At 35.0% G+C, this 22,749-nt stretch overlaps 1 protein-coding gene across 5 annotated transcripts in view; it reads left to right on the forward strand.

Annotated features, from left to right (window-relative positions):
* The window catches only part of TRAPPC8 (trafficking protein particle complex 8), a 75,299-nt gene extending 55,792 nt beyond the window's left edge, over positions 1–19,507 (forward strand). For all 5 annotated transcript variants that reach the window (XM_032859688.1, XM_032859689.1, XM_032859690.1 and 2 more), the window contains 8 exons: positions 351–447; positions 1,709–1,777; positions 1,868–1,926; positions 3,939–4,112; positions 7,353–7,454; positions 10,746–10,891; positions 17,430–17,519; positions 18,459–19,507. In XM_032859688.1, the coding sequence (XP_032715579.1) occupies positions 351–447; positions 1,709–1,777; positions 1,868–1,926; positions 3,939–4,112; positions 7,353–7,454; positions 10,746–10,891; positions 17,430–17,519; positions 18,459–18,693 (972 nt within the window). In that variant the 3' untranslated portion in view covers positions 18,694–19,507. The remainder of the gene's footprint in view (positions 1–350; positions 448–1,708; positions 1,778–1,867; positions 1,927–3,938; positions 4,113–7,352; positions 7,455–10,745; positions 10,892–17,429; positions 17,520–18,458) is intronic.
* The last annotated feature ends 3,242 nt before the right edge of the window (positions 19,508–22,749 follow it).

The raw sequence follows: 22,749 nt of genomic DNA on the forward strand, positions 1-22,749 counted from the left end.
TAGTTAAATATAGTTTGGGTAAAATCTTGACTTCTCTGTTTTCAGAATGTTTAAGGAGGGGACACCTGGGTGGCAAAGTCAGTTAAACATCCAGCTCTCGATTTCAGTTCAGGTCTTGATCTCAGGGTGGTGAGTTCAAGATTGCATTGGGCTCCATGCTCGATGTGGAGCATTCTTAAGAATGTCTAAGGAAGAATTTAAATAACTTAAACTTTCTGAAATGTATATTGTTTATTTCAAAATAAAAATTTCATCTTATGTTACATTGGTAGCAGTGTCAGAATATTGTTTTCATTATACTCTAAGTTTGTGCTCCTAAGTCCTAAATGACTCTTATTTCTTTTTGATAGAGTGAAGCAGGTGTTAAGGAATTCCATATAGTACAAGTATCAAGTAGTAGCAAACACTGGAAGTTACAGAAATCTGTAAATCTCTCTGAAAACAAAGGTAGGTTTGTGACTTTTTCCCTCTTCATAGTAAATTTTCATATCTTCATGGCTTCAGAGTATCAGAGTAGTACTATAATATCATATAAGATTGTTGGTACCTTTTCAAAAAATAATAATTAACTTTTTTAAGCATTCAGTTGTGTTTTCAGTAGTTTATTTGACTGTAAATCAAATTACCTTTCTTAATCCATTCTTCTCCATCTTTTTATTTCCTTCCACATCTTTCTGTTTGCATTTTCTTTATTCAGTTGGAAAATCAGTGCCTAAGTACATGATTACTTTCAAAATTTCAAACAATACAGAAACATGTAGACTAGAAAATGGAAGTTTCTTTTGGTTTCCTTTGCCATTGGTAGGCTGTTTCTCTGTGTATGATGATGATACCTCTATAGTGACTGACTTTTCCATGTATTTCCATACCTATATAACACTCAAACAGAAGAATATACATACTTGTGATAAATATATTGACAAGTTGTTTTCCAGAATATTTCTTTAGGTTTATTATCCTGGCAGTAATATGAGAATGCTAAGTACTTGTTAAGAGTGGAGTGAAGCTGGCAGAATGATATTTGCTGTTTCTGGAGAATTATACAGTGTATTTCAAAAAATACGAAAATGTTTAAACTCGTATTTAGTCTATTGGTAATCCTTACTTTTGGAATTTATACAAAGAAATTAATTCAAAATACATGAAAATCCATACATTGAAAACAGAGCAGTGTATTGCAAGGTTATGTTTAATGCAGAGAAATTCAGTGTAGATTTAATGTGAATTAAATTATAACAGACTATTTTTTAGTCATTAAAATACATTAACATTTTCAGAGTGTTTGCAATAGTGAAAAAATGCATCATAGGACAGTATGTGCATATACTAATATTGATATAAATCATATATATGAAAAAATACTGAAAGGAAATGAAGAAATGGTAGAGTGATGGGAATGTGGGCTCCCTGGTTCCCAGGTTCTGATCTTTTAAACTTTTCTATTTATCTGTAATGTCACACACACACACACACACACACGCACGCGCATGCGTGCATGCACGAACATGAATTTCAAGAAAATTGAATTTCTTCCTTTTTAAGAGCTGAATGAAATTTGCTTTATGGAGATGAAAAGAGATGTTTTTCATTAAACATTATTTGTAACTATGAATTATTTTTCAGTTTAAGGAAGTTTGAATAATGAATTATGTTTTACCCTGAGAAAGCAGCTGAGAAAGGTCTTAGAAATTTTTTCTTTTCTTTCTAGATGCCAAACTTGCTAGTAGAGAGAAGGGAAAATTTTGCTTCAAGGCAGTACGATGTAGGGAAAAAGAAGGTAAATTCATTTTATTTTCACACTTTCCTAAGGGTCATTTTATATTTCATGACAATGATATTGATTAGTTTGTTTTCCCCTGTTTTTTAGTTGCCACACAGTTCTCAGAAAAATATATCTTTGCAGATATCATCTTTGGAAATGAACAGGTATGCAAATAAGCACAATAGCATTTGATTTTAAAAGTCACAGTTTTAGAATATCTCACTATTTTGGCGAAACTATTGCTTTTGTAATCCACAGAATCTTTTGTGGATGAACATGTCAGCTTTGTTCAGATTTACAACTTACCTTCGTGTTCTAAAACAAAGCGGAGAAGCTATATGGATTATACCATTTTAATTAGTTATTTAAAACTAACTTCCTTTTGAGGATATCACAGGTAAAAAGTATAATCCTTGGGATTAAAAAATGAAACCGGATTATACAAGGGAACCTATTTATTAGGGAAAGTGGTCAGAGTGGAATATAAAGATGATAATCATGTAGATTTTGGTGTTTCATATGGTTCTGACATCCAAATAAAAAATTTTGAGGGATTTTAAATATGTTGTCTAGGACAGTGATAGTCCAACTTAATTATTTGTAAGAATCACCTAGAGCAGTGGTTTTCAAACTTTTAGAGACTGTGCGTATGAGTCATTTGGGGTTCTTGTTGAAATGCAGATTCTAATTCACTTAGCCTGGGGTGGGATCTGAGGGTCTAAATTGCTAGATGGTGGGGCACCTGGCTCATGCAGTCAGTGAAGCATGTGATTCTTGATCTTGGGGTCATGAATTTAAGCCCACATTGGGCACAGAGTTTACTTAAAAAATACGTATAATGAATTGTTATAAGTTCCTAGGTGATGTTGATCTAGGAAATTTTGTAAAAATGAGGGCTTTGACTTCCCAAACCACCCAAGATGTAATGAACCACAGTTTTAGAGTTGGGGAAGCATTTTCAGCCAGCTCTGGAGATAATCGGAAGAGGTGATCTGGTGATCTGTTTTGAGAAACATTGGACCAAGGGTGTAAAATTCCATGTAGTTGTGCCCTATTACTGTTATTATTGCTACTGATTCAGTTACTGTTTCTTCTTTGTATTTTTTTCTTTGATAATCCTAGACATTCTTACACTTTCGTATTTCTCTTATCATTTGCCTTCATCTCCCACATTCTTTGTGGCTGTCTTTTGACTATTTGAAGAAATAGTTATTTAGAAATATCCCAGAGTACCAAAAGCCCAGTAATTTCCAAATAGAGCCACATTGTGCCTCTTGAATGATTGAATTTAGATTTCATGATTTCAGTTGTTTGTTCTGTTCATTTCTTTTTGAAACTTAAAATCGTTAGAGATAAATCAAGGCCCTTAAATTATATTAAGATTGTAATTTTTACTGTATTTGTTGTCAAATAATTTTGTATAGTATTGTTGAAGAAAGCAGAAACAAAGACATTTTCCCTTTTGATGAATCTGGTTGAGTAAATAGAACTCACCAAGCACTATAGGTTAATGAGAAACCTATTGGAACAATTGTTTACCAGAAAATAGTTCACTCTTAAAGGCGAAAACTTACATATTATTATTTAATAATTAACTTGAAACTTAGCATTTATATAACATAGCCTATAATGCAGGGAATCACAAGTATAGAGATTTTACTATGAAACAATATTCCATTAAAGGAAATCCCTGTAGTTCCAATTCCATGTAAAATTTTTTTAAAATTCTTTTCTCATGTTCTCTCCCTTCAAGTATAAAAGCCATATTAAGATTAGCAATTACATTTGCATTCTGTTTTGTTAGATGTTGTCTAATGTTCTAAGTATTTGAGGTATTTGTTATTTTAATAGTACAAAGAATATTACTTTTCAGCAATTTATTTTTTATTCATTTTCTTAGAACTATCCATTACCTTCCCTCAATACTTGGACTAATGTCATGGCAGTGTAGTTTAATTATTTTGAGATAGCAACTTTAAGATTCAGGGTAATTTGTACCAAATATTTTAGGTGTTTAACTGTCTTAGTGTTTTACAGCCTCCCTGTACTGACACATTGACAAGAAATGATTGAATTAGCCTTTTAGTTAATATAGAAATATAGAGAGAAGTATACATTTTGGCAGGGTATATTTAGTTGAAAACATTTATGTAGGTAAGTGATTTTTTCTTAACAGATAATAAGCTCAGCAAGTCCATGTGCAGACTTCTTTTATCGAAGTTTATCTTCTGAATTGAAGAAACCACAATCCCAGCCATCTGTGCATGCAGAAAAACAGTCAGTAGAGGATGCTGTGAGATTAATTCAGAAGTGCAGTGAGGTGGATTTGAATATTGTCGTACTATGGAAGGTATGTGTTATAAAATTATTTCAGAAGCCTTGCTTTGTAGATACTTGAGCCTTAAGCTAAAGAACAAATGTAAGCTGATATTTATATTTTTCTGTGTAAAATTTTCAGTTTTAGTATTTATACCTTTTTTTTAACAGTTCCATAATTACTTTTTAAAAAAAATTTTTATGGTGCTATGTTAGTCACCATACAGTACATCATTAGTTTTTGACATAGTGTTCCAAGATTCATTGTTTACATATAATACCCAGTGTGCTCCACGCAGTACATGTCCTCCTTAATACCCACCACCAGGCTCACCCGTCCCCCCATCCCCATAATGATTTTTTAAATCTTTTTTTTTCCTGAGGTTTTATTTATTTATTTGAGAGAGAAAGAGAGAGAGTGCACATGCACAAGCAGGAGGAAGGGCAGAGGGAGAGGGAGAAGCAGACTCCCCACTGATTGGGGAGCCTGATTTGGGGCTCGATCCCAGGATCTTGAGACCATGACCTGAGCCAAAGTCAGAAGCTTAACCTATTGAGGCACCCAGGTGCCACCCCCACCCCGTAATGACTTTTTTACTTAGAAAAGAATTCATTCAAATTAGATAACTTTCTTCTTTGTTATTGTTACTTCTTAGTGGTACTGAAAATGTTGTAGATATGATAAGCTCCATGACAACGGGTATCATTATTAAACTCCTTATTATGGGCATTTTCAAACACCAAAAAAGAAAAAATAGCACTATGAACATTTATGGACATTCAGGTACCCATTACTCAGGCTCCATGGTCACTAATATGTTGCTCTTCATTTTTCATCTATTCCATTAGCCCCTCTCCTTTGTTTTCTTTTATTTTTACCTTCCTTTATTTTTTGCTGTAGTATTTTTTAAAATAACATAATATTTTATCTTTAAGTGCTTCCATATTTATTTCTAGCAGATGAGGACTCTCTTATTTAAGAATAACCCCAGAGTATTTTTATCTCACCCAACTAAATTAACAATAATTCTGAATTATTATCTTTTTGTTGGGTTTGTTTTCACTTTTCCAGAGTATTTGAAAATATTTTAAGTTTTAAAAATCATATCCAGATAAGATCCGCACATGGCAGACCAGAATGAGATGGTTTAGCCATTAGTCTTCCTTGAAGTTACTTACTATAATACAAAGGAGGCTTGTTTTTCACAGTGCACCCTTTTGTATTTTATGCATATATTATAAGAATTTGTAATTATATATAAATTATGTTACATGTAATGTATAATTATATATTACTTTTTAAAAGACAATTCTACAGTGAAATTAAGGGTCTTGTCCAAGGATAGTTACCTGAATAGTATGGAAAGGTTTGATTTCCTGGTGTCTGAAACAAGGACTCACATAGAGATACTCCCATAGTAGATGATCAATACACGTATTTTTAAATTGTTTCAGATATTCTATTTTTTTAAATTATATCATACATTTTCAAATAAACATTTTTTTAAACCAAGCTGGTGTGAGTTTTTTTTTCTTTATCTTTTTGCATGAGTTTCAATTAAATTGCTTAAAAAAATTGATACTTTCATTGATTTAGGTATTTATTATTAAAAAGATCAGTTACACATTTTTAGCTTGAAATTAAATGTTCTTAAAGCTTAGAAATCAAGAAGCTTCTATTTTCAGGCTCAGCGATATTGCTCCTTAATGTAAACGAACCCCTCATTAAAAGTATACTAGATCCTTGGGATATGTGGCTGCACTCCCCAGATTTCTGCCATGTAACAATTTGTAATATGTCAGAGACAAGATTTTGAGTAATGTATCTGTACTCCACAGTTACTTTGGCTGGGGGAAAAAACAGCCTACTACTATTAGTATTGCTGATTACATGAAGAAGAACGCTAAGATTATGTGGCTCCTTGGCCAGAAAATGAAAGTTTGAATAGAATAAAGAATAGGATATTAAATTGGTAGTGACTAGTATCTAAGATAAGGTTATCAAATCTCATTTGAGAAAGTGGTAGATTTTCTTTAGTGAGGTCTCTAGATAATGCAAAAATGACACACCACATGAAAGGAAACTTAAAAAGTCATTTAAGTTGTGGAGTAGGAAACAGGAAGCATGGTAGTCTTTCAATAAAATAGGATGTAGAAGAAAAATGGAGAGGACAGACAATATTTTTATGAAAAATAATTGGAAAAGGGGTACAAAACAGTTCCTGACCAGTCTTAACAAAATATAAAGATTTGTTTTAAAAAGTTAAGCAGAGAGGAGAAGACATTAGAGAATTCAACAAGGCTTTGGGTGATTTTTGTTCAATCCCATGAGACCACTGGAAAAAACATAGGATATGTCTCAGACCTTACCCTTCAGTATTCATCCTCTCCACTAAAGGCCTACCCCAGCAGGTGTTTAACTCCAGCATTGCTGGGCTGTGTGTTAATGTGCACTGAGCAGGTCCCAGGCTGTCCTGTGTCTTCATGCAGCACTATTCCAAGTGTGGTCTGTGGGTGGCAGAACTAGCCATGATTAAATCACAAATTGAAAATAATGAAATGAAAACTTTTAAAACTTCTATAGCATTTTGCCCGAGAGATTTTATGTCTGTTGAATCTGATAGTAAAAAAAATTGAGCTTGACAAAAAGTTTTTAAGCCTTTGCATTTGCATAATGTGATGATAACAGTATATCAAAGCTGTATACATATAACATTTTCTCTGGAACAGAAGCATTCAAGACAGTGATGAGTCATATGCTGGGCCCAGTGTTTTGATATAGATGAAATCAATCTTTTTTTTTTAAATGTATGTACTTATGTTTAAGATATCCAAGGGTGTGACGTTTCCACGTAGAAGATTGATGACTGTACTCACGGATTTTGTTCTACTAGGTGATAAACCCTGAAGCATTTCAGAAGCAAAACTGAGAAAAAATGTTTTGCCTGTATATTGGCAGTCCAGTAACAAAAAGGCTTGTGTTCTAGCACTGTTTTTTGGGCTAGTTTCTTAAGAGCTCTCTTAGAAAAAATTTAAAAAGATCTTAAGATGTATCCCTAACATATTCAGGCCAACTGTGTTACATTGAGGCAAAATGGATTTTGATAGATTCTTTATTGATTGAATGAATATACAAAAGTAGAAATTCTGACACAGCCATGGTGTTGATAATTTTTAAGTAGCTGTAATATTTCTACCTTCTATCAAATATTGCGTTCATTCCTTTTGAGGTTACTGCCAAGAAAGTTAACATTTTTGTGCTTTGTATGTTTAGGCTTACGTAGTGGAAGATAGTAAGCAGCTTATTTTGGAAGGTCAGCATCATGTTATTCTTCACACTATAGGAAAAGAAGCCTTTTCATGTCCTCAAAAACAGGTAATAAGAGTTTTCTTTGGGTCATCTTGTGAATTGCGGAGTTTTTTGTTTGGTTGGTTTTTGGGTTTTTGAAGGGGTCTGGTTTGATCAGGCTTTTATATTGAGATTTGAGTGGTGGGGTTGGTCGCAGAACACTAAAAGGAGAATTGGGCATAAATTAAAATTTATTAGCATCTCGTAAGAGTAATAAGATCTTGTGATCTTGAGGTTTCTAATAAATATTCTATATTGAATCTAGAATTCATAGTTGCAAAAAAGATAATTTGCTTGAGAAGAAGGGGACCATGCCAATACTACTGCAGAACTCCAGGGAGGGCAAAACATAAAATGTAAATGATGCCCCGAGGAGTGGTGCAGCAGCTGGTAATAGTGCTTAATACAGTGATTTCTGATTTCTCATGAGAAACTATTTCATCTTACCAAAAAGTTCTCATAGTATATATGAACAAACTTTAAGCACATCCAGTAATTTGAACAGTGACCTCGTGTTGTATTTATGAGTTTTGGATCTCAATTTCAAGCTTTCTCATTATTTTGAAAACTTTTATTTTGAAATAATTTTCAAACTTGCAGAAAGGCTGCAAGAATAGAATAAAGGACTCTTCTACTTTTCACTGCGGTTCAGCAGTGTTTAGCATTTTACCTTCTTGGCTTTATCATTTTTTCTCTATTTATGTATACATTGATTTTTCTTTTTCTTAATCATCCCCAAGTAATTACTCCCAAGTAAATTGCAGACATCCTTCTTTACCCCTGTTTACTTCACTGAGTATTCTGAAAAATAAGGGTAATTCTTACATAATCACAGACACTATTATTAAATTCAGGAAGTTTGCACTCATATGTAGTCCATATTCAGATATCATATATATGCTTGACAATTTTTTTTTCCTACCCATGATCCAGTCCAGGATCATGTATTAACATTTACTTATCATGTCTCTTTAGTCTCCTTTAATCTGGGACAGTTTCTGAGCCTTGACCTGTCATTTTGTCATTGACGTTTTTGAAGAGCGCGGGCTATTTATTTTAATATAAAATAATGCCTTTTTGAGTTTTTCTTGTGTTTCCTCATGATTAGATTAAGATTATACATTTTTTGGCAGGAATACTACAGAATTGATGTTATGTCCTTGTCAGTGTATTATATCAAAAAGCACTTGCTATTAATTTGTTTCTTTATCATTGATGGATCATTTGATTAAGGTGGTATCCCCATATTTTTCTGCAGTATAGTTACTGTTTTTCCTTTCCTTTTCTAATAAGTAATTTGTGGGGAGATAATTTGGACCTTTGTAAATGTCTGGTTTCCTATCAAACCTAGGTCCACTAGTTTTAGCATCCATTGGCAGTTCTCCAACTTGAATCAGTTTTTACTTCAGTGGTTACAAATGGTAATATTACATTAGTTTTAATGAAGATATCAAATTTAACCCCAAATCTACTTCTTAAATAAAAAATTATTTCTTCACCTTTGATTAATACAGAAGTCTCAAGTTTTAGTCGTATATGTATGTTACATAATTTCTGATAATTTGGAACATCTTAAATATTGGCAAAGTTAGCATTTAGAAAATGAAAAAGTGATTTCTATAAAATTTATTCTTGTTATATTGTCATTTTATATACCATGAATGGCATATCATTTTTATTTCTCTGTATTTCACCTTTGAAATATTTTTTATTCTCTTTATATGATTAACTGAGCTTGGGAGATAAAGCAGTTTCATAATATTGTGAATAATAAATTTGGAACCCAAAGACTTTCAGATTGATGACCAAATTACTTACATAACATACTACTCACTTATAAGACAAAGATAATAGTTCTTTACTCCTTGCCTGTCTTGTGGTGGAACTGTCATAAGGTATGAATCAGATCCTGTCAGATTACTGGACAAATATTTATCACTGGTTGTGAAAATACTTTTTGCTACTTTTAAGCTGGGAGGGGGGAAACTTTTAAATATTCTCTCAGTAAATTAGCTCAGGTCTTTGATATTCTTCTGTGGCCATTGTTCATGTGTTTTTCACTGCTAAGTGGTATATGGAAATTTATTTAGTATAGTTTAGAAGCCTCAAACAATAGCTTATTTTTTTATGTTTAGAATATTTTAAACAAGAATGCATTTTTTAAACATTCTATTAAAGTATAAGGTAAATACAGAATAGTTGAGTAGCTCTGAATTTCACAAATCGAAGAACACTCCAGTATAACCAGAACCCAGATCAAGAAATAGAACATAACTAGTTCCCCAGAAGTTCTGCTTCTCTTCTTTTCTTTCTTCCAAAGTAAACGTTTAGTTATTTTTCTCTGACTTCTAAATCAAAAGCAAATTTAGTTCTTGCTTTTACAGCTGTATACATCAGGGATCAGCAAACTTTTTCTGTCAGTAGCCAGATGATGATATTTAAGGCTATGCTGGCCAGAAGGTCTTTGTCTTAATTACTCATCTCTGTTGTTGGAGTCCAAAAGCAATCATAGGCAGTATATAAACAAATGGATATAAAACTTCCTTTACGAAAACAGGAAGCAGGCTGGATTTGGCCCATGGGCTATAGGTAGCCAATCCCTAGTGCAGATCAAAAATCCCAAGAAGGCTAGCAGGAAATTAAAAATCAAAATTTTCCTGGATGGTAAAGAAAAATGGAGAAAAAAAGCTTAAAGAAGATAATAGTAGAAAGGGGGCGATATTCTCTGTTTTCATTTAGGTGATAATGATACTGAAATGTTTATGGTGTGCCTGACACTGACTATATTGAGACTTTTACATGCATTTTAACTTTCAGTTAATACAGATGAAGTACTATAATCTATAAAACACAGCAGTCTATTTTCAAAATGAAGTTTTAAGGCAATTTTAGTTCTTCAACAATTAAAGCGAGTACTATACAATTCAGTGTCTGTGGCTTAAGTACTAAGTAATAAGGAATTTTACCAAATGAGAACGACAACAGATTTTGAAATTATGAACCCCTTTTTACAAGTAGGGAACTTCAGTCTTAAAAGTATTAAATACCTTATCCAAGATCACAGAGCTAATACATGAAGTTGCCAGAACTCAAATATAACTCCACATAATAAATAGGGAATGAATAAATGACTCTGATCCTAGATTCTTTAGGAATACAAGTTGTATCACAGATGATTCTGTTAGTGTAAATAAGAGCAGAAAAAGTATTGTTCATGCTTTCCTTTATCTCAACTGGTTTTAACTTCTTTTGTTTGTATATGTTATATTTTAACAAGACAGTGTTTTTATTGTCAAATATATTTTTTTCTTTTCTCAGGAGCCACCAGAAATGGAACTATTAAAATTTTTCAGGCCAGAAAACACTACAGTTCCTTTAAGACCATCAGTAGAGCAGCTTTCTAATCTCATTAAAACAAGTCTTCACTATCCAGAATCATTTAATCATCCATTTCATCAAAAAAGGTCTGAGGTTTATTTTAAAATTTTTCTACAGTGCATGTGTGCACACACACGCACACACTTACTTATTTTAACAAGGGCATTAACCCCAGTATTGAAGAAGAAATTCAGAATAATACTGAGTCTATGGAAATTGCTTTTAAATAATTTACCCTTTACTATGATTACTGTATGCTACAGCTGTGGTTAAAGGTGGATATTGCCTTCGACACCTCAGTTGCTGAATGTTTCCTCTAGGTGAGCAGGTTTATCAGTAAGTCAAAACCAAGAAAAAGTATTTTATCATTTTGGTTTTGTTTTAGACACAAATTAAATGTAAGAAATGACTAGAGTATAGACTTGTCAAACAGTTCAAATTTAGACAACATTACTAAGATTTATTAAGTGCTAAGTGCTAAACTTCTTGGAGAATCATGTTCAGTTGACCCTTGAACAATGTGGTTCAAACGATGTAGGTCTACTTGTACATGATCTTTTTTGGTAAATACAGTATTGTTAATGTATTTTCTCTTAAGGATTTTCTTAACGTTTTCCTTTCTCCAGCTCACTTTATCATAAAAATATAATATGTAATTCACATAACATAGCAAATAGGTGTCAATCGACAGTTTATGTTATTGGTAAGGCTTTGAGTCAGGAGTAGGCTATTAGTAGTTAAATTTCTGGGTAGTCAGAAGGTGTACACAGATTTTTGACTGTATGGAGGTCGGCATCCCTAACCCCTGTGTTCTTCAAGGGGCATCTGTATTTGCAATTTTGGTAAGTAGCTTGATTATGTAAACTTAAGCTTCTAAAAACAAGAAGTCCTAAGTCAGATGACACTTCAAAAAGCTGCTAGTTTGCAGGTATAGGAAAAGATGGAGAGATGTCTATTAGAACAAGACTTTGAAGTGATAATTGAAGGTATGAATTCTGGTGAAAAATTCACCCTGGATAAGGGTGGGGATGGTGTGGGATAGGACAAAAAGAGAACAGTGACCTGCAGAACAATGACATCTGAGAGAAAAGCTGAAGAAAAAGGAATCCACAAAGAAGGCTAGTTAAGAAGTAATTAGGAAGAAAAGACCAAGGAGGCGAAAGTTCTCACTCAAAAGCTGAGTGAGAACAGTTCAAGGAAAGAAAAATGGTTTAACTGTTTAAAATGCTGCAGAAATGGATGAAATGGATGAAAAAATTTATTGGATATGACAATGAAGAGGTTATTAGTGGTTTTTTAGAAGAATGTTACTATATAATGGGAATGGAATCAGGATATAATAGGTTGAGGAGAGATTGGGAGGTAAGTAAGTGCAGTCTACTAGCGTGGACCACCCAGGAAGCTGGGCTATGAACAGGGATCTGGGAATAGCCACTCAGTATTGTTTTCTTAATAGTAAGATTTGGTTATGTTTATGGTCTTAAAGGAAATGATGGGATACAGGGAGAATAACAGAATCCTTAATAGATGGAAAGATATACCAAAGAATGATGGGATTAGCTTTGGACTGCAGAAGGGACTTCCGTACTATTGAAACAAGGAGAGAAGAAATCAGGGAGAAACATTTCACACACTATGAATTGCTTCCATTTTAGGGAGTATTTCTAGGAGCAAGGTTAGCTACTCAAAGTAATATAGGTGATAAGAGAATAAAGGAAAGAACATTTTTGAGAAGTTTTTAAGTTATTTATAAAATTTAGGGTAACTTCTGAGAAGAGTTAGAAGAAGCTGGCTAAGGACACACAGATTGCTGGGCAAAATTAAGACCTTGATAGCATTAACATCAGACATATTTAAAAAGTAACTTAAATGGTGTTAACCACTTTTAAACCCTTTCTTTGTTAAGGTTAACACACAGAAAAGTGTTCAAAAACAACATGTATGACTACGGTGATTTTTTTTTCCCCCCACAAATTTAACTCCAAAATAACCACTTCTATTGAGGAAATAGAATATTGCTAGCATCACAGAAGCCCCCTGTGTATTCCCTCCCAGTTACTATCCCGTGTGCCCCCAATATTGTAGTCAGTTTGTTTCTCTTTATAATTTTTCCAACCAAATACACAACTATATTTTGATTTGCTTAGGGCATTTTTTGAACTTCTTATATAAATGGAATTATAGAGCATATTCTTTTTACATCCGGCTTCTTTCATTTAATAATATGTTAGTAATTGTCAACCGTTGCATGAAGCAATAGAATTTCCATTGCCTTATGAATGTTTGAACATGCCGGAACAATTTATCTATTTATCTACTCTACTATTGATGGACTTTTGGATTATTTCCCTATTTGAGCTATTTTGGATTCGGCTGTGATAATCTTGTGTATAATCTCCTGGTGTATGTGTGCTTGCTTTTTTTTGTTGGGGGGGGGGCATACTTATCTAGGAATTCTTCCAAAGTAGTTTAACCAACTTGTACATCTCACTAGCAGTATATGGGAATTCCCTTTGCCCCATACCTTTACCAACATTGTTGCCAGATTTTTAAAAATTTTAACCATTTAAGTTATTTATAAAATCCTTTTTGTTCAGGTCTTAATGTTGCTCTAAAGTGCAGCCATAGTTGAGGGAAAAAATTTTATTTTTTATCTCTGTTGAATTTGTCTTGACTTCATGAACTTCCATGAGCAGTTTTGATTCCCTGGTGTTTCATTTTAACCGATTGTTCTACTTTCTCTCTTGTTCACTGGACCCGTCCTGCTTCACGTACTTCCTAAATATCGTAGATTCCACAGTGCTTCTTTTTAACCTTAGCAGTTAAAACCCTGGCTGTGCTTTAGAGGCAAGGGCATTTAGTAGTTTTCCACATGATTCTATTGGGGTTAAAAAGAATCATAGAAGCTAGACAGTGCAGGGAAGTATGTGGAGCAGGACAAGTTTGATCATCACTTCACCTCCCATTCATCTTACATGCCTGTGAAGAAGGGGCATACCTCCTAGATGATCAAGCTAAAGTAGAGTAATGGATTGAAAATAAAACATCAGAGTTAAATAATAACTACATGGAAGTATATGAAAACAAGACAGGTTAGAAAAGGATAAAAAGTGGCAGTTTTTTCCAACCTGGGCTGCACATTAGAATTACCTGGGGAATTTTTAGAAAATCCCAGTGCTCAATGCCAGCTCAGTCAGAATCTCTGGCAGTAGATCCCAGGCATCTTATTTTTTTGAAGTCCTCAGATGATAGCAGCATGCATCCATATCAGTCATTGTTGCAACAGTAATGCTTCATAACAAACCTTTCCAGAAGTCCATAGCCTGGCAAGGCATTCTTACACTCATGGATCTGCGGGTCATCTACTTTTTGGCTTGAAGCTCATCTTTAAGCTGTGGGTGGGTTCATGTCTGCACCATATATATTTTGGGCTTAGTCCAAATGGGCAGCAGCTCCTTGGATATGTTCTTCTCCTGGCATATCTTGAGTACAAATGTGAACCATATTGTGAGAGCACATTTAAGGCTTTTGTTTGCATCAAAGACATTACTATTCCATTGGCCAGTTAGCCTCACCTTCACAATCAACAAGGAGGATCCACAGTCCCCCAGTGGGAAGGGTGAGGGGAGTGAATAACTGCTAACCAGTAGTTAGGCCACAGTAACTGAAGTTGAGAAACACTGAAATAGAGGGCCGAAGTGATTGGTCATCCCTGTGACACTAAGAATACAAGTATAATTGAGTGAGAGAGCTGGAGAGATGGGAGATAGTTGTTAGAGAGTGGAGTGACAGAGTATTATTTCAGAGGTAGCTATTTTAAGTGGCTAAAAACCAAATCACAGCATGGCCTTAGAAGGTAGATGGCTGAGTTCCGCATCTACTAACCTGGAGACGATGTTGAATGAGTGGTCTACTTAGACGATAAAGTTGCCCACATGATGACAAGACTCAGGATTAAAAAGAGGAAAGCAGATGCATGCTGAAGCTTTTAATAATTGAAGCCAAGAGATGATACAGAAGAGAAGCCTAGAGCAGTGTTTCTCATCGAGGTGGTACGCTTCTGCTTCACAGACGCGTGAGACGAATGTGAAGGGAAGCAGTGTTTCCCTCAGATACTTCAAAATACTCATCCTTTCCTCTTCCCCCAAAGAATCTGCTGTACTGAGTTACTGTTGCTGGTTTTAGTAGGTCAGTGTGAGGACAAAAAAAAAGAAAAACTGTGGAGAAGTTTATGACCAAAAAATGGGTGTTTTGACAGAAGAGATAGGAGGAAGAAATCAGGAGGTGGCACTGAGAACTACGTTAATGATACATTATGACCAGAGATGTGGAGGATGGTGGAGGAGCCGCATTTGTTGTCAAGAGGGCTATAGAGGAAGCTGTGTACTCAGCCAAATTTCAGTTAAAGTAAGATATAGAAGCATAAAAAGAAGAAATTGAGGACCTGGAGGAGTATGCTTCATGTAATATAGACCTGTGGGATGGAATGGGACAGTAGGAGGTTTGATTACAGCAGTAGTATACAGACTGTCCAGGATTAAGAATATGAGGAAGACAGTGTGACCAGAGATAACAAAGATGTGAACCATCTGGGTTTAGCCGCCATAGCTTTCAAAGTAAGAAGTCGTATTAGATGTTGTTTGTGGAGTTTTTGAACATGTGCTAGGCATTATTCTTAGCACTTAGCATGTTTGATCTTACCTAATCACCATAACGAGCCCAAGAGTAGGTGCAGTTACTGTTCCTAGTTTACACTTGAAAAAACTGAGATACAGAATTGTTGAGCTAATATTTAAACTTTAGTCTAATGTAGAACCCATGGCTTTAATAATGCTAAATCTGGTGGGGCAGGGATAGTTGTCAGCAGTTTGGTTTCTAGGTACTGTGTGTGGCTCATCAGATTAGCACTTTTGAAAGTCTGTCGAATAAAGTGATTTTTAAAATGTGGTCTCAGACCAGCAGCCTCAGCATTATCTGGGAACTTGTTAAAATGCAAATCCTTGAGTCACACCCCAGACCTGCTGAACCAAAACTGGGAGTGGGGCCCGTAGTCTTTTTTTTCTTTTTTTAACACGCCCACCAGCTGATTCTGGTCCATGTTCAGGTGGGAAGCACAGGTCAGATATGAGACACAGTCCATGTGAAGAATGGCTTACATCAGGGTGCTTTTCCAGAGGCTGTTGTAGTGAACAACAGCCTTGAACTTGTAAGGAAAAGAAAATCAGGTGAAGTAACTAGCTTTCAGAGTTGTATGGGAGAAAGAATTGATAGGAGTTTGTGAAGAATAAAAGAAAATTGAAAGTGGGGACAAGTGAGGCAGTAGCTCCCATTCCCAGTTAAGAAGTACTTACTATGATCCCTAAGGTTTGCTGGGATCGATTGGGGGTGCTAGCCACTGAAACAGTGAGTGGAGGAAGAGAAGGAATTAAGATAATGACTTTGGTTTGGGGCTAGGAAATATCTAGATGTTTAATTTCTAGAGACATTTTAGATAAGGCATAGAGAATTTGACATTTGAGGAGCAAATGGGAACAGAATACCAGAAGTTCCTAAGGTTTTGCTTTGTGTTATAAATTAAGCAATTGGATTTAACTTAAGGAGGTACTTCAGACTGGAAACCTACTCAGTCTATTGCCCTCCTTTCCTTGTGAGAAGTTTGTGGGGGAGGTAAGGGCACAGCACCAGCACAACTGAGGGATATGCTTTTTTTGAAATTATCTGAGCTTTTTGATTGAGGGAAATCTTATTTACAGTATTGTTTGGAAAATATTTCTCAGTAAGAGGTTATAAAATTTTTGAAAGCATTAAATACACTCAGCAGAATTTTCAAGTTATTTTGCATGAACCTATAAGGTTGCTATATTTCATTTTTTTTTTACTATCTCTTTATTTTTTATAAAGTATTAATAATAGTGTGTAACTAGGCCTCATTTATGCCTAGGTTATTTCATTTATTATGTTCTTGATTTGAAATTTATACCAGTCTGTTTATGTGTCCTCTTCTGTCACTGTCTCTTCTATGCTTAATAATGCTTTAGTAGTGTATTAATTATAAAGCAATGTCAGAAACTGGATTACCTGTAAATGTGTCCACTTAAAAAGGACTTCCTCATAATTGGTTGTATAGAAGTAATTTTCACATTCTCCAAAACATGGTGGCTTTTATTCAGATTTGGTAGAAAAGCAAATGTCAGTCAAGGCCAAGTTCTCAAGATAAAGTAATTTTCAGGAAACCTAAAACAGGATTAGTTGTTGGTATTTTCATGATTTATTTTTTCTTCATTGCTCTTTCCTAGTTGAGATTATTTATAAACTTTTGTCTTTCATTTTGAGAAATAACCACTGAGAAACACTTTGGTTATTTTTTAAGAGTTGCTCTAATAAATGGAAACAAAATGGTTTTGTAGATTTATATATTCTGATACTTAGCATTCAGGTATTTTAGGAACATGTTTTCCTTGTTATTTACACAAATAATGTGTCTTGATTAATTTTGGAACTCAGTTTTTTGCCTTACTTGAATCTAAATGTTTTTAAGGAGCTTTTTAGGTATTTGTATTATTTTCAAGAAAGTTTATTTAAAAAGAAAATGCACAGCTTAACGTCTCTATTTTCCTTCCACAGCCTTTGTTTAGTACCAGTCACCCTTTTACTGTCCAACTGTTCTAAGGCTGATGTTGATGTAATAGTTGATCTTCGGCATAAAACAACAAGGTAACGATTAGTACATTTAGTACAATTTAGTACATCATTATGTACATAATGATCTAACATGGATAGAAAAAGTTTACTCAGGTATGCCCTGGATTTGTGTTTGCCATAACACAAATGTTACAGAGGAGTCACAAAGGATTGTCTCAGCATTACAATAGTGACAGGAAGACAGGCAATTTCCAAAAAAAGCAAATTGTTTTATCAGAGACAAAAATTTTTATGAAACCTGTTGGTGATAAAAGAACTCTAAAATTGAAAATCAGCAAGTTCGCAATGGAAGTTTTTTTTTAAAGTTTCTTTTTGGATTTATAAAATAATACTTAACAAAAAAAAAAAAATACAGGGTCCATATATTCCCATATCTGATATCTTAAGGCCTAGATGTTTTTTGGAATTCAAAAATTTTTGGATTTTTTAGAAAAATAATGTGAAATGTATACAGACTATTATTGTATAAAACCCCAAATAGGATCTGGGGCAGCTCTTTGGAATCCAGACATGTTCTGTGTGTGATTGATTATGTGTGTCAAAAATTAACTAACGCCTTATTGGTAGATACTGGGTTGCTTTCCATTTTTCAGCATTATAAACAGTTTCAGTATTATTAGCATTCCCATATACAAACTATTTTTAGTTATGAATAACCAGTTGGTTAAAAGATGAGGTTTGAAATCAGATTCCATCATTTACTAGCTGCTGTTGTGAGCATTAATTGAGTTAACATTTGTGCCTGGAACATAGTAAAGGTCAACAAATGTCGGCTATTATAGCAACAGTAATACTACCTATTGCCATTATTGTCATTATTAATAAAGAGTTGGCTTCATGAAATAGTTTCTACAAGTAGAGTCTCTAGATGAAAGGGTTGTGTTACTGGGACCTCGGGAAAAATTTTATAAAGAAACCCCTCTAACTTACCATTTTCCTTTTCCCACATAGTCCAGAAGCATTGGAAATCCATGGATCATTTACATGGCTTGGACAAACACAATACAAACTTCAGCTTAAAAGCCAGGAGATTCACAGTTTGCAGCTGAAAGCATGCTTTGTGCATACAGGGGTTTATAACCTTGGAACGCCTAGGGTATTTGCCAAGTTATCGGACCAAGTTACAGTGTTTGAAACAAGTCAGCAAAACTCCATGCCTGCCCTGATCATCATTAATAATGTGTGACAACTTGCACATTTGTACTGAAATCCACAAGAATCAGTTTGATCTTACTGAATGGGTTTTAACAGCAGTATTTGAAATACTTAACTTGTTATGGAGCTTGGTTTCGGATCGCTGCAAAATACTTTTTGTAATGTGTTGATGATGCAAAGCACGTTGGACTGAGAATCTTACTTACATTCTTTTTTTTTGTATTTCTTTGAACCCTGGTAATAATTTACATCCTCATAATACAGAGTTTCAACATTTCCACGCACCTTATTAAGCCCTGTCTTAAAAATCAGTGTCTAAGTCTGCTGTTACAACTTACTGATGGTATATGAATATTACCAGATGATTCCGAGGAAGGAAAGGCCTTGTTGGCAATACTCCTGTTAAGCCATTAGTCTGTAAATTCCAGCTTTACTGTGAAGTTCTATAGAGTGTTAAATACAAGTTTTCCTGTCTTGCTTCACACGATTCTCTAAAATCAGTTTTGACCTTTGGTTATAGAGTCTTCATACTTCAGTATCTGGTGGTTCCTATGGCTTATACATAACTTTGTAAAAAGAAAAAAAATTTTTTCTGATGCTTTGAATATAGTTTTGAAAGGAGTTTGACTTTTTTTTCCTTCATTCATCTCAGCATAGGGTGCACTATTTCACAATATGAAAATTTTTTGTCATTTAAATTATCATATTCTTTATTATGTAACTTTAACAATTGAGTTGATCTGTTTAAAATATAAATCTACTCAAGTTAATTAAAAATAAGCTTTTCAGAAATGTATTATATTTATAACAAATGTAAATAGAATAAAGACATGCTATTCACTGTATAGATTTATTAGAATTATTTAATTCAAAGGACTTAACATAGTCTTTATTTAAAATGAATGCCAACCATATTATAGCAGGCCAAGCCAATTTCCTGAGAAAACTTTGAAGTACCGTTTTTGAAAACATGAAGTACAGTTTTTGTTCCTACAGTCCTCAGTGGCTGTGTTTTACACAAGCAAATGAATTTTGTCTTCAGATGTGTCATGTCTGATGCCCCATTACAGATTTGGATAATTGTTTTATATCCTGGGAAAAAGGAAGATCATGCTTACTGAACTGTTGAAAATAACCACATGGCAGACTGCGCTGCTGCGTATGGTAGACCAGGTGATTTAGCTTCCAGCCGAAGAAAAGTAAAGAGTCTAAATAAGAGAGAAGAAAACAGCTTACTAAAAACAAAATGTTAACAATATAGTCCGTTATTAGTGGACCAGAATCTAGGAGAAGAAAGTCTAGAGAGAAGAGACCACCGTTTGGAGCTAATTTGCCCTGGGAGTGTTTATCTACTTAGGAGGAAGCAGCTGAGAGGCAGAGCCTTACATTTGATGCACTCTGAAACAAGAAATACGGGTCAGGAGAAATCAGGTACGCTGAAGCAAGAGGACAAAAGTTTGGAAAAATAGTCACAAGAAGATAAAGGACCTACTGGTTTCAGTGAAAAAGTTTTATGGTTATTTGGGGTCCCAGAAAGAGGAGAGAGAGAGGGTAGGGCAGAGGTGGTATTTGAAGGGAATTTCTGAGGATTTTTCAAGACGGACATCAAGTTACAGATTCGGAACATAAGTAAATCCCAACAACATAAATGTAAAGAAACTGTGTCGGAGGCCACATAGTGAAACTCTTGGGAATTTTAAAAACGGGATATAGTCTTGAATACAGAAGACAATTGGTAGCACAACTGATAGCAGACTCCTTGTCAAAAATCATGGAAACCAGAAAATGGGGTTGGTATCTTTAAAGCGTTGAAAGAAATGAGCTGTTAGACCAGAATTCTAAACTCAGGAAATACACCTTTTAAGAATGAAATGAAAACAAAGATATTTTCACACAAAACCAGAGTTTATTTTCCAGGTGGCTCTAGGATAATGGTGTTTAACAAAATCTTAATCATTCCATTCATCTGCAATTAAATATACAAATCACCAAGCACAAATAAAGCTACACCTAAGTCATACTACTGGCATAACTAGACAGAATACTAGTAACTTCAAATTATCTGTAAATAGAGAGTTTAGCACTGAAGGTCAACAAGCCGCCTCAAGCATGTACTTCTAAGCCTTTGTAGAGAGTGGAGGTGGGGAAGACAGGAATCCAGAAGGAATTGTGGAGAGACGGTAAGAGAACTCAGGGTTTAAGGGCCATCTGAAGTCACTCTGAAACAAGCAAGTCTCTCCCCTAACTGTGAAAGTACTCAAGTGATCTGACAGAGCTCTAAAGACAGGCTTTGTAGTGGGGCCTTGTGGAGCAACAAGGGACAGGGTCCATTCATCAGGCAGCTAAGGAAATGCCTCCTAACAGGAGTAATCTTACAAATTGGCTACTTAGAAGAGCATTGAGTATTTTCAATCTTGTGTCTCGAAAGAACTTTCAATCTCAACTGAGATTTCTCCATTTAAGATTCATACCCCTAAGCCTGATTTCCAGAAGACTCCATTAAAATGCAAATACCTGTAAATACCCTGATAACCTACTGTACTGCAACCTACTAAATAACCTACTTAAATGCAAATACCTGTAAATACCCTGATAACCTACTATAATCAGTAGTACTTCACAAGTATAAGCACCTTGTGGGAGCAAGGCTTTACTTGGAATGGGACCCAAACACTTTACTTAGAAGGGAGGTGAGGGGTGCTCGCCGGAGGAGCAGAAATGGGGTCAAGGGGCTGAATGGGCCAAAGAAAAACTTAGCCTGTTACAGACTTTTGCTTAGGGTCAACCCTGTTTGGTAATATTCTATTACTCCTTCCCAGGATTATTTGGCCTCAAGAAAAGAGTTTGCATGTCATGTTCCCCTTTCTCCCCCATGTTTCTCTTTTGATTTGTAAGCTGTGCTAGAAGTCCGCTTTCTTAACTTCAGCATTTCTTCCCTTCCTTAGTGATTGAATTAATTATGCTGTACTTGGTGGCAGAAAGGGACACATCTGAGAATTAGATGTTTTTGTGAAAGGCAAAAAAATGAAATGTTCTGTTTTGCATTTAAACAGAATGTCTTGCTTCAGTAAACATTCCAGGAGCATTATCCTTTGAAGACTATTACTACCTGTTGATTAGAAAGTCTGATTTCAAAATAACTTTTTAACCAGAGAAGGGACATTTAGCTGGGAGAGGCACATCTAATTTTACTACAGAACCTTGGTACATGGCAGATAAAGGATGAGGAGGAGGCATTTCCAAGGGAGGCCTCTGTAATTGCAAGAGGAGGACAGGCTGTGGTGTGGGCTGGAGGGAGCCAGGCTTGGCCAAGTCTGGAGCCAGTGGAGCAGACCCTGTGCCTGAGGGGGCTGCCATAGTTTATTCTACTCTGCATCCCAGCAACCCTCTAGGGGGAACTGCACGGAAGTGAGGAGAGCTCAAAAGACCTCATTCAAAAACACTGAGGATTCAAAACGGCGCAAAACAGCTCTTGGTAAGAGCAGGGTTGTGCACTTCTCTGACACTGCTGCTTGCACTGTTGGGTCTTGTGCTGCTGTCCCCAACTCTGCATTCAGTGACGTCTGGCACTGGCAATTGGAATTGCCCGTAGTGGAATATTTACCCCAGGGGCATCAAATACTACATATTAGGGCTTGATGTATTGATTTTTTGCTGTTTACTCTAGATCTTGAAAGCAATGGAGAAAATGTTAATAATGCAGATTAAGTTTAAAAGCGTTAGATGAAGGTAGCTGTTAAATTACGAATAGCACAAATACTTGAAGTATTATTCCTCCAGGATCTGAGAACTATTTGGCCAGATCGGCAAAGAAGTTGCTCAAGTTATTGATGAACAACATCAGGTGAGGATTAGCATATCTTCTCACTTTTTTCTTCCCCCTTCACATAAACAAAAATCTCAATCAACGGTCATACTGGATTATTTTCATTTGTTAATTGCAAGATAGGTTGGTTGTCCAAGACCTTGGCAAAACTCAACAAGGGCCCTATGTAAGGATCACTGGGCTATATGGAATTTGCAATATAGAACATTGCCGTTTTTATTATTTGTCAGTTGTGTGCTATGAAGACTTTATATCTGCTTT

This window comes from Lontra canadensis, unplaced genomic scaffold (assembly GCF_010015895.1).
Source record: "Lontra canadensis isolate GAN:19392208 unplaced genomic scaffold, GSC_riverotter_1.0 scaffold17, whole genome shotgun sequence".
NCBI classification, from domain to species: domain Eukaryota; kingdom Metazoa; phylum Chordata; class Mammalia; order Carnivora; family Mustelidae; genus Lontra; species Lontra canadensis.